The sequence below is a fragment of the Diachasma alloeum genome, unplaced genomic scaffold (assembly GCF_001412515.2).
Source record: "Diachasma alloeum isolate Michigan unplaced genomic scaffold, Dall2.0 Dall_scaffold_00280, whole genome shotgun sequence".
In the NCBI taxonomy this organism is placed as follows: Eukaryota; Metazoa; Arthropoda; class Insecta; order Hymenoptera; family Braconidae; genus Diachasma; species Diachasma alloeum.
The window spans coordinates 162,884-172,979 of NW_021680419.1; the positions used below are offsets into that span (position 1 = coordinate 162,884).

The window sequence follows — 10,096 nt, forward strand, 5'->3', positions numbered from 1 at the left end:
ATATTTGCCTCTGACAATTAATTCAATAATTAAAAAATCAAATGAAAGCTCTGATGTTCAATTGCAAAAGTAGATTAAGCATCCAAAGTACTTGGATATCCTTAAAAAATACTTTTTTCGCGAAATTAAAAAATTGCTACAACCAACATTGACATCTCGCTTCATCTAAAATCTCTTAAACCGCAATATTGACCTCTCACAATTAATTCAATAATCAAAAAATCGCTCAAACCTCGCCACGCATTGACCCTTTCCGAAGACTCCAGCCAGCAAATAAAAAAAATCAAACTGTCTAAACATCCCGAAAGTAGCATTCTGCCGCCATCTCTGCGCGTTCCCCCGAACCCGCTCCAGGTCCGTACGACTCTCCTCCCCGACACAAACCTTAACCTCTCGAGACCCTGGTGCCACACGTGACTGCTCCAAAACACCGACAAAACAAAAACGATGGTGCAGAGTGATCGAGAGGACGCCCTGACCCAGATAAACACAGCTCTGAACAGATCGATGGTGTTGATGGAAGACCCCGTGAGGAGTTCACCAAAGCCGAAGGACAAGCGGAGTCGCAAGTCCATAACAATAAACACAGCGGCGATGAAGGCGACGAGCACTCCCCTCCAGGAGCAGGACCCAATTCGCAAGAGTATCCTCAAGAGGACCGAGCGGGAGAGGAGCGACGAGACCCTGTCCCCTGCCAATTCGTTTTTGTCCAGCGGTTTGGAGCCGGAGAGGGCGGAGGAGCCCTCCCCCCAGGTCGTGGACAGGCCGCACAACCTCGAGGAGTTCGTGGCGACGGAGCAGGTGACGGTGGCTCAGTCGAGGCACACCTACACCCTCGAGGACGTCGACCCCGAGGACGAGCTCTGGATCCTCGAGATTCCGAAGTCGGTGAATCCGCGGGAGCTCAGGGGCCAGGTGCTGCACCTGGGGGACAAGACCAAGATGAAGATCGGGGGGGAGAAGTACCAGGCGATGAGCCACGACACCTCAGACTGCCTGACCTGCGTCTTCGGGACGGGGAGGGAAGAGAAGCCCTTCAAAATCGTTAACATCAGACCCTCGGGGAACATCACCATGAGGAGGAGACTCGCGGCGGTGGCCAAGGCCAGGCGGCAGAGCCAGGGGGAGAGGACCGCTGTCCCCTTTCCCACGGGACTCAAACCACGGGATCCACTCACTGGGGCCTCGGCGAATGCGGTGATTAAGAAGAAGTCGAAGTCTCGGGTGAAGAAAGTGGACGTGGATTAAGGATTTTAGACTTGTTGGTGATGTGTGAGGCTGATGGGGGAGATTAATAAATTTTCTGAGTGCAGAATCTGTGAGTTTTCTTTAAACACTGGTGTATTTAATTCAGTGATAACTCGGGGCTAATCCCGCCGCGTGTTTATTGACAGTTCTTCAGAATCAATCGGGGAGCGAATAAATCCAACATGAAGTTATTCCCAAATATTAGAGAATGACAATCGACCTTATTCTAATTTACAAAGGAGGGGAAGAGGATTGATTCTATCATTCGATTCCGTAACAATGTGTTTGGGTTGTGATGGCCTATGAACATTTTTTTTGTGGCGAAATAAATTGCGATAACATAAGTAGAATCTTATAGAAGTTTAGTTTAGAAGTTTAGGAAAGCGTTATTTGAATGATAGTGCACAATTTTTTTTTAACTTTTTCTTCTTGAATAAATAATGGAATGGAATGAATAAATAATGAGAAATCTTCAGTTTTTGTCGTAAATTTAATTTAACTCCTTCTCAATCTTGTGTTTCGAGATGCAATCAATTTCGGAGGTAATTTTCAGTAAAGAATTTTCTTGGGTTTTTCCATTGCTTATAAATTATTTTATGAGCGACGGTCGTAATCTCAAAAAAATGAATTTTCCAATCATTTCATGCATTTTCCCTCAAAAACAGACTTCTTTTTTTCCAATTTTTAAAAATGTTTCCTGATGATTCCAAATGGAGAATTAAATTGAGTTAAACTAAAAAAATTTACAGAGGAAATTATCCTACAACGAATATCTCTCTATATTATAAAAATCCAAATCGACTTCTGGTGATAAAAAATTGGTACTCGAAATTAAGACTCCACAATTAAGGGTCGCAAGGGTTAAAATAAGGGTCACCAAGGTTAGATCAAGGGTCACAGGGTTCGATTAAGGGTCAGAAGGGTCAGAATAAGGGTCACCAAGGTCAAATTAAGGGTCACAGGGTTCGATTAAGGGTCATAAAGGTCTGAATAAGGGTCACCAAGGTCTCTATAGGATCACGAGGGGTATAATAAAGGTCACAAGGGTCAGATTAAGGGCCACAAGTAAATATTATACACAAATACCCTTCCAGTTGAAAATTGTGTTGAATTTTCACCGGATACTCTTCTAAATATTTTGCATCCTTGTCTCAAACTTACAAGGCAGCACATGCTCGGTTCGCGAATACTCTCCTCCCTCGTTCGCGTTATATATAAGAGTCACATCAATAATCCAGGAACTTGATAAAACCGCGCTGTCTCTGGAGATCCGCCCGATGAATCCCCGTCTACCCCCAAGTCAAGATTCCGAAAAAACGTATCTGTACTCATCATCAATATGCAACACTCGTACTTTACGACTGACTAAATTTCCTACACTTTTTTTTCTCGAAATCATCTGTCGCATATTGGAGATCAATTTTGCATGGTTCGTCATAAAGAAGCCGATGTCGAAAAGTCAATGCATCCGCCCAACTTTATTAAACTGGGGATGCCTTTTTTTCTTCTTCATATCCTGTACATTGTCATTCTTCAGAAGCCGCTGGGGGAGCTCCCTCTCTAAAAAACATCTAGTCAATATTACACGCATTTTTTTCATCATCATTCCCTTTGTCTTTTTTCCACACACTCATGCTGTTTAAGAATGACAAAATTAAAAAGAATTGAGAAAAAATTCCCCAGTGGAACAATAAGAAAATGGAATGTTTTTGACAATGCACGAGGTGGAATATTCAGTAAAAATTACGGAACAATTCACGTAATCCGAAATGGGGAATCGTTTTTTACGAAATTGTCACGTAATTTTTCCCGAAGAAGTAAAATCTTACAGAAACTTGCCGATTTATTGTGCCTCCAAAATCAAAAATTCTTGAACGTTCAACAATTTTTATGAAGCTGGTGAGTTATTTCTACGTTCCGTTCCGTAAAATTTCTCAATCGTTGGGGAAAAATTATACGGAACGACTTGTCCCCACAGCGGTGAGTCATCAGACGGGTGGTTAATTTTTACGGAACAAATCGTAGAATTTACCTGGCGATTACTTTGCTCGCGGATTACGTTTTGAAACGTAATTTCAACGCTTTCGTTCTGGTAATTTTTATTGAATTGTTCTCTCCATGTGTCGCGGAAGAATCAAAAATATTCCCCGCCAATTCTTATCTCATGGGTGCGACAATCCAGAACGATACCATCAAATCTGCAAAGTACGGATGCCCCCAGTGTCTTATCTCACTCTCAAAACGTCTATTCGTAAATAAATAGCCGCCCTCCGTGCCTTCTGCTATTTGTAATGCCGTTTAGGCGTGACTCACTCGTGTTACATTCAGGCCCCCACTATTTGAAGCGATATCGCCAGTCAGATATAGTAAACCACTTTGTTATCCCCCAAAAATAAACCGCCCCCTCGTCTGGAAATTTCGACCCTTCCCCGAGAACGCATGAAACGCAAACCCCCATGACAAACAGGGGAATGCATGGGTGATGTTGAACTATGCATTATAGATATTCACATATACGGGATTACGAAAGCCGGTGGGTGGGAGGCAAGAAAAGTCGGTGTGCTGTTAAGGTCTCAGGAACAAAATACAAGATTAACCCCCTCTGTTGTGCCCCCAGCTCGTAACATCTCTGGAGATAGGATTTTGGAATACGTTGGGGGAGATGGTTTGAAATCCTTGGGGTTGTGCTAATGAATCAAAAAAGCAGTGGGGGAATTTTTTATGGCCCTCCACAGCGGTTGGACAAGTGCTCCCGTCCTCCGTATGAAATTTTCGACATTTTATTTGTTACAGAGATGAGAAAATTTTCGTAAGATCACTCGCTCATCAGTTTATTCGATTTACACATGCGACAATTGTTCTCCAATTTTTTTCAAATAAATTACGCGATGAAATTTTGATAAAAAACAGGAATAATGAGGCCGATTACGTTCGGATAGAAGTTATACTTGGTTTTTAAAATTCACTTCTTATAAATAAGTGAGGGAAATTATTCAAATTTTCGGGGATTTTGTTTTTGGCATGTTTGTAAGGGATTTCCTTGGGATTAATCAACATACGACATTGAACCACCAATCGCAGACTTGGATTTCTTGATTGAAGAGTGTTCCGTTCGGACAGACCATAGGGACTCCCGTTTCTCCACCAAAACACACGTAGAATATCTGAAAAATGCGTCTGACATAAGTACGATTTTTTTTTTTAATTACCCATTAAGAATTTCATTAATACCTGGAGAAAGGGTTTCATTCAAATTAAATAAATTAATTCATTTGAATATCTCGTGATAATGTTCTCATTCTCGGTTTTAGTCTCATTAAATATTGAATGAAAAAAATTCTCATTAAATAAAAATTAATTGGGTAAAAAATTTTCGTAACATTCCACGTAATTGAAACATTTTCACTGAAATAAATGCATGAATTTACGGATTCCCATCTGAAATATTGTTCAAATGAATAATAAATTTCAAATAAAGTTTTATTCGCTAGAAATGCGTCATCTCTGCGTGTAAATAAACTCGTTATTAAAACTTTATGTTAAACTTTCCTTAAATAAAATAAATGAATTCATTTGAATACCTCGTGATAAAGCTCCCATTCCAACTTAAACTTGATTATCATTCTCGTTTTTATTCTCATTAAATTTTGAATGAAAAAAATTCTCATTAAATAGAAACGTCATCGGTTAAAAAATTTTCTTAACATTCGTCATAACGTGATTGAAACATTTTCACTGAAATAAATAAATGAGCTTATGAATTTTCAAGAGTTTTGTTTGATTGAAATGCGTCATTTCTCCGGGTGTAAATAAACTCCCTGTCATTACCTGACAGCGAGACGCGCGATCCGCGCGATAGAAATGTTTGACAGGATCCTTCGGGCATGGGAACCTGCCCTCAACATTTCGCAGCTGATGGTGGGTGTGCTCCTGATGCACTGGGTAATCACGACCGGGGACCCCCGGTACCGCGCCGACTTTCTCACCGGAATCTATTAGCCATTGAAAGAGCGTAAATGTAATAATAGGAAGAGGCTATATTAATCCAACGTTGGTACCCACATTCACATCTGGCTCGTCAGTTCATTCGATTGTTGATCGAAATGACCCGCAGGCCTATCTATCATGATTCATCTTTATTTCGCCCCTTTTGTTAGCTATACCCTGCGACGAATAGTTTCCCTCAATTTATGGAATTATATTTTCGGTCGATTGTGATCGACTTTCATTCGTTCTAATTTTTTATTCAGCCCTGAGTTAATTGATTAGCTCAATTGGTCAATTGTTCAATCACTTCATTTGATTTAATTAATCCAATTGGTTCGTTTTTTCATTTTTTGGTCGATTTTGTTTCAAAATTTCGTACATTTGTGTTTTTCTACTAGACTTGGATTTTGTATACAACTCATATTTTTAGATATTTTCTACAGAAATTTCTCGACCCAAATGTTCTGTATTTTATTTGATTTTTTTTAATTAAGAGGACAAATCGAGTGAAAAAAAATGGAAAATTCATGTGGAGGAATACCTATAGCAAACGTGTCAATAGAAAATATGGAATTGAAATGAAATTTTCAAAATCGACAGATCAATTAAAAATTCCCGTCAAGTGAGAAAAACAGATGGAAACAAATAACTAAATAGCCAACTCCAATCATCATAATCCGCTGAAATGCCGGTAAATGATAGTTATTAAAGTACTGACCACTGAACCTGAAGTGATTGGCCCGACTAGCCGGCCTCCTCCAATTGTGCCTGAGCGTATTCCCCCAACTGTTTCTTCTCACGGACGTTTCGTCACTGTCAACTCTAGACTGATATTTGCGGTGGCCCCTGAGTGCATTGGCTTTCCCAGGATTGGCTCTTATTACATTTGTCCTGGGTATTATTCCATCCGATCTGTCATTCAGTCCATTAGCTCCGCCATCACTCCCACCACTATCATTGGCGCGATTGACACCGTTCAATCTCGTTGTATTTTTGTTTCTGATCGCTGATCTGAGCGAGTCAAAGGACTTTGTCTCGCTGCTCGGGTCTGATATAACGAAGGAGCGTCCAGTTGTTATTGCATTCTCATTACGAAATCCCCATGATGAATTGGATTTTGTAATCTCGTAGATTCTCAATGTTTTTATTGTTGAACTGTTTTCCGATGATTCCTCGTCGTTCGCGGACTCCGGGATGGGGTTTTCATTGGCAAAGTCGTGGATCGATGAGGAGTAGAATTCGAAGGGGGGCTGCAGCACTGGCGACGGCGATGATCGGTCGGAATCTATTGAACCCTCCTCGTGGACTGTCTGGAGCTGCGAGTCCCACGGGGGCAGCTCCGTCTCCAGACTCGATTGCGGCACTTGATGGTGCCCGCGAAAATCACCGTTTCCTGTCCACTGGACCTTAAATGCTCCCTCGATGTCACCTGAATCTCGGGATTGATGGGACTTCCAACTTCTTGGCCTCAATCTTTGCACGTCTATGTGGGTTATTGAATGTTCGTCGGGGAATTCGTTGCTCTCGGCTTCGGTTAAGTGGAGAATGCCTGTGGGGATTGCAGGGGTTCAAGGCTCAACATTTTTGGATTAGGGTTTTGCATCACTGCGGGGAAATTTTTGACGCGTGGGCTACTGGAATTTTAGTGAAGTTTATTACTGATTATTCAGTTTTTCGGGGAATAGTCAGCGGAATGTGCTGGTGAATATATTTTTGGGGTTTTCGTTAATTGAGAATTCTGCGGAATTTAAAACTGAATTTTCGATTTACTGCGGGGAAATTTTTATCGCGTTGTAGTTCTACTGGAATTTCAGTGAATTTTATTATTGATTATTCAGTATTTCGGGGAGTAGTCAGCGGAATATGCTGGTGAACATATTGTTGGATTTTTAGTTATTTGAAAATCCTGCGGAATTTAGAACTGAATTTTCGATTCACTTCGGGAATTTTTTATTGCGTTATAGTTCTACTGGAATTTCAATGAATTTTATTATTGATAATTAAATATTTCAGGGAATAGTCAGCGGAATATGCTGGTGAATATATTGTTGGTTTTTTCGTTAATTGAAAATTCTGCGGAATTTAGAACTGAATTTTAATGAATTTTGTCATTAAAAATTCACCATTTCATGGAAATCAATGGAAACTGTCAAATTCAGGTGAATGTTTTCAGTGAAAATTCAATTGGAGAATTTTCGCTTTGAATTGAATTTCCAGTAAAATCTGAAAATTTTTCGTTCTCCTAAATCCCGTTTCATTTCACTGTTCTGAAAATTGCTAATCAACTTATCCGGATCCCATCATTGTTAATTTCCAAGAAAGTAATGTTTGAAAAAAATAATTTTCAACAAGATATAATTTGCATTACACGGATTGCCCATTTCATTTTTCAAATTTCCATCGAAAACTTGAAAAATTCTAGAGAATATGCCACAATTCTAGTAGAAATGACCGCGTTTAAACTTAAACTTCCCGAAAACTACTGTTATTTCAACTGGAATTCTGTTAAACATTCATGAAAACCCAAAAATTCCTGAACCCGTTAGACCACTTCACTACTTAATAAAAGTTGATTTTTCCCCGAGACATTTATTTGAAATCAATTGTCGAAACTCACCAAAAACAACGAAAAATCTCGAGCTGACCCGCATTGTGGGTCTGAAGGGTGAACCTATCTATTCGCCTGCTAATGTTCAACTGATACTTGTCTGGGATATCTATTCCGCTGGTCAAGAAGAGGGACAACCTTAGCTCTGCGTGTGGACACCTGCAAGTGGGGATTCAAGGCCCGTCCGTTGAAGATTCTACCGTTCACTTCCTCCCAATTCAAATCTATCATCCGAATTTCCGTTTTTTTCTTCTCTGAATTTTGATAGCGACCCCCACCTCAACAAAATTCACTATTTTTTATGTTTCGATACCTCCAAAAGAACTATCGTGTGCACGTGTTATTAGTTATGAAGTATCTGAGGGGATATTTGATACTATCCGATGACTTGTTACGTACACCTGCGGTGTTTTCCGCAAAACTCTGAATCGAGCGATGAAGAATTATTACCCAATGTTTATGATTTTGAAATAATAATAATGATGCAAATAGTAATAAATCTTTGTGCGAAAGCGAATCCTGTTTGACGAGACGTTGGGATAATTCATACAGCGAGAGGAGGAGGATCTTCGTGACGATTACCGGAAAAAATAGACCAGGGAAATTTTTAATTTGCGTGAGTTTTAGCACGGTTTGGCAGAAAAAAATTCGTTGATAAATGTAGCGAATTCGCTGCAAAATTCTATTGGATTTTTATTGGATTTTCTATCAGCTTTCGGCCTATTCTACTGGAAAATTCCACAGTTTATGCATGAGCTTTGTTCAATAGCAATGTTCAATGGACAATATTTTATAGAAAAAATTTTCAATTTATTCCATTGAGACATTTTTCTACACTGTTAGGAAATTACTCTTAAAATTTCAAGTGAAAAAGCTTTAAAAAAATTTTTAACAATGACAAAGTTACATGAAATTTCTGTAGAATTCTTCATTGACGAATCAGTTGATTTCTTGAATATTCAAGTAATTCGCGATTTTCAGGTCCATACGGCCCTGAAAAAACTTGAAAATTTTGAAAACTCAGGCAGTAACTTCTCTGAATTTTTAAACTATTGAAAATTCAATTGTGATGTTCAATTTTTACGATGAGTTTGAAAATTCAAGCTTTTATTGAAAAATCAATGATTCTTTAACATGAAAAACCAAATTTTCTTGAATTTACAAATGAATGAGAAATTTAGTGAACGTTTTCATTTAAAATTGATTTGAAACTCACAACATTGAAAATTCATATGACATTGTGACTGAAATTTCAAGAAATTTCTAACAGTGCATAACAATTCGTCGACTCAAATTTCCTAATTTTTTTATTTGGTTCTTCTAATGAAAAATGAAAGAGAAGAAAAATAGTGACGAAAAATTGGCGAATTTGTGGCGAGGGATTTCTATAGAAAATGTTCAACAGAAAAAGTGTAGAGAGATTAAATTTTACAGATTTTTTCTGTAAAATAGTTTCTATTGGACGTTTTCTATTAAAAACACACAGTAAAGCTGTGCAATTGTTCAATAGAATCCGCCAAAAACTGACAGAATTTTCTATCTAATTCGCGGGATTTTTCTGTGAAATTCTTCCGAGCGCGACGTCACCTCGATATTCTGGGGATGCTAGAGTCAGAAGAGAGAAGCCAGAAGGATGAAAAATAGTGCTATGGTCATCTCTATCACTGGCGAAAAACGCAACAGCGGATGATGATATCAGGCGGTTTCGCATAGTTACCTTTCCAATAGAGAAAAAACCGGGCGTTCTTCTTGGAGTGTGAAGGGAATGGTTCGTCTGTATACGCATCGCTCGGTCATAACAACATCCGCAGTTTTCCACTTTCGATGATTGTCCATTTTTATCGTGGGTATGAAATCGGATATCTCCTTTGGATCTTCAAAATTTCAAGTTGGCGATTGAATTTAAATTTATTATTGTCATTGGATTCAGCCAGTTGACGGGCCATTTTCAACTGAGGGAGTGTCATTAAATTTTATTTGGGGGAAACAAATCATGAAATTTGAGACTCCAGTGAAAATTCAATGCAATCTCTAATTTTCAAGACGAGAAGGCGCTGCATGAATTTTTAATATCAAGTTTTTCTGAATTTTCATGGAATAATTGAACTAAAATTCACATTTCCATTAGTTTTTTCATCAAATTTGGAATTTTCAAAGACAAAATTCCTTTGAATACAAATTAGATAAATTTTTATTCAATTGATTTATTTAATCCCAATGAAGAATTCGCTCGAAATGAATGAATTATTCATT

At 38.8% G+C, this 10,096-nt stretch overlaps 2 protein-coding genes across 2 annotated transcripts; one reads left to right on the top strand and one right to left on the bottom strand.

The window, feature by feature from the left end:
* The first annotated feature begins 400 nt into the window (after positions 1 to 400).
* Positions 401 to 1,686, top strand: LOC107038321. The gene has a single exon (XM_015257350.1). The coding sequence runs from the start codon at positions 448 to 450 to the stop codon at positions 1,246 to 1,248; it is 801 nt and encodes a 266-aa protein (XP_015112836.1). The 5' UTR covers positions 401 to 447; the 3' UTR covers positions 1,249 to 1,686.
* A 2,377-nt stretch (positions 1,687 to 4,063) lies between these two features.
* On the bottom strand, positions 4,064 to 8,246 carry LOC107038322. Its single transcript, XM_015257351.1, has 4 exons — positions 7,853 to 8,246; positions 5,954 to 6,784; positions 5,077 to 5,240; positions 4,064 to 4,412 (listed from the first exon to the last, which is right to left on the bottom strand). Exons 1-4 carry the CDS (start codon positions 7,884 to 7,886, stop codon positions 4,299 to 4,301), a joined length of 1,143 nt encoding a protein of 380 aa, XP_015112837.1. The 5' UTR covers positions 7,887 to 8,246; the 3' UTR covers positions 4,064 to 4,298.
* Positions 8,247 to 10,096: the final 1,850 nt, after the last annotated feature.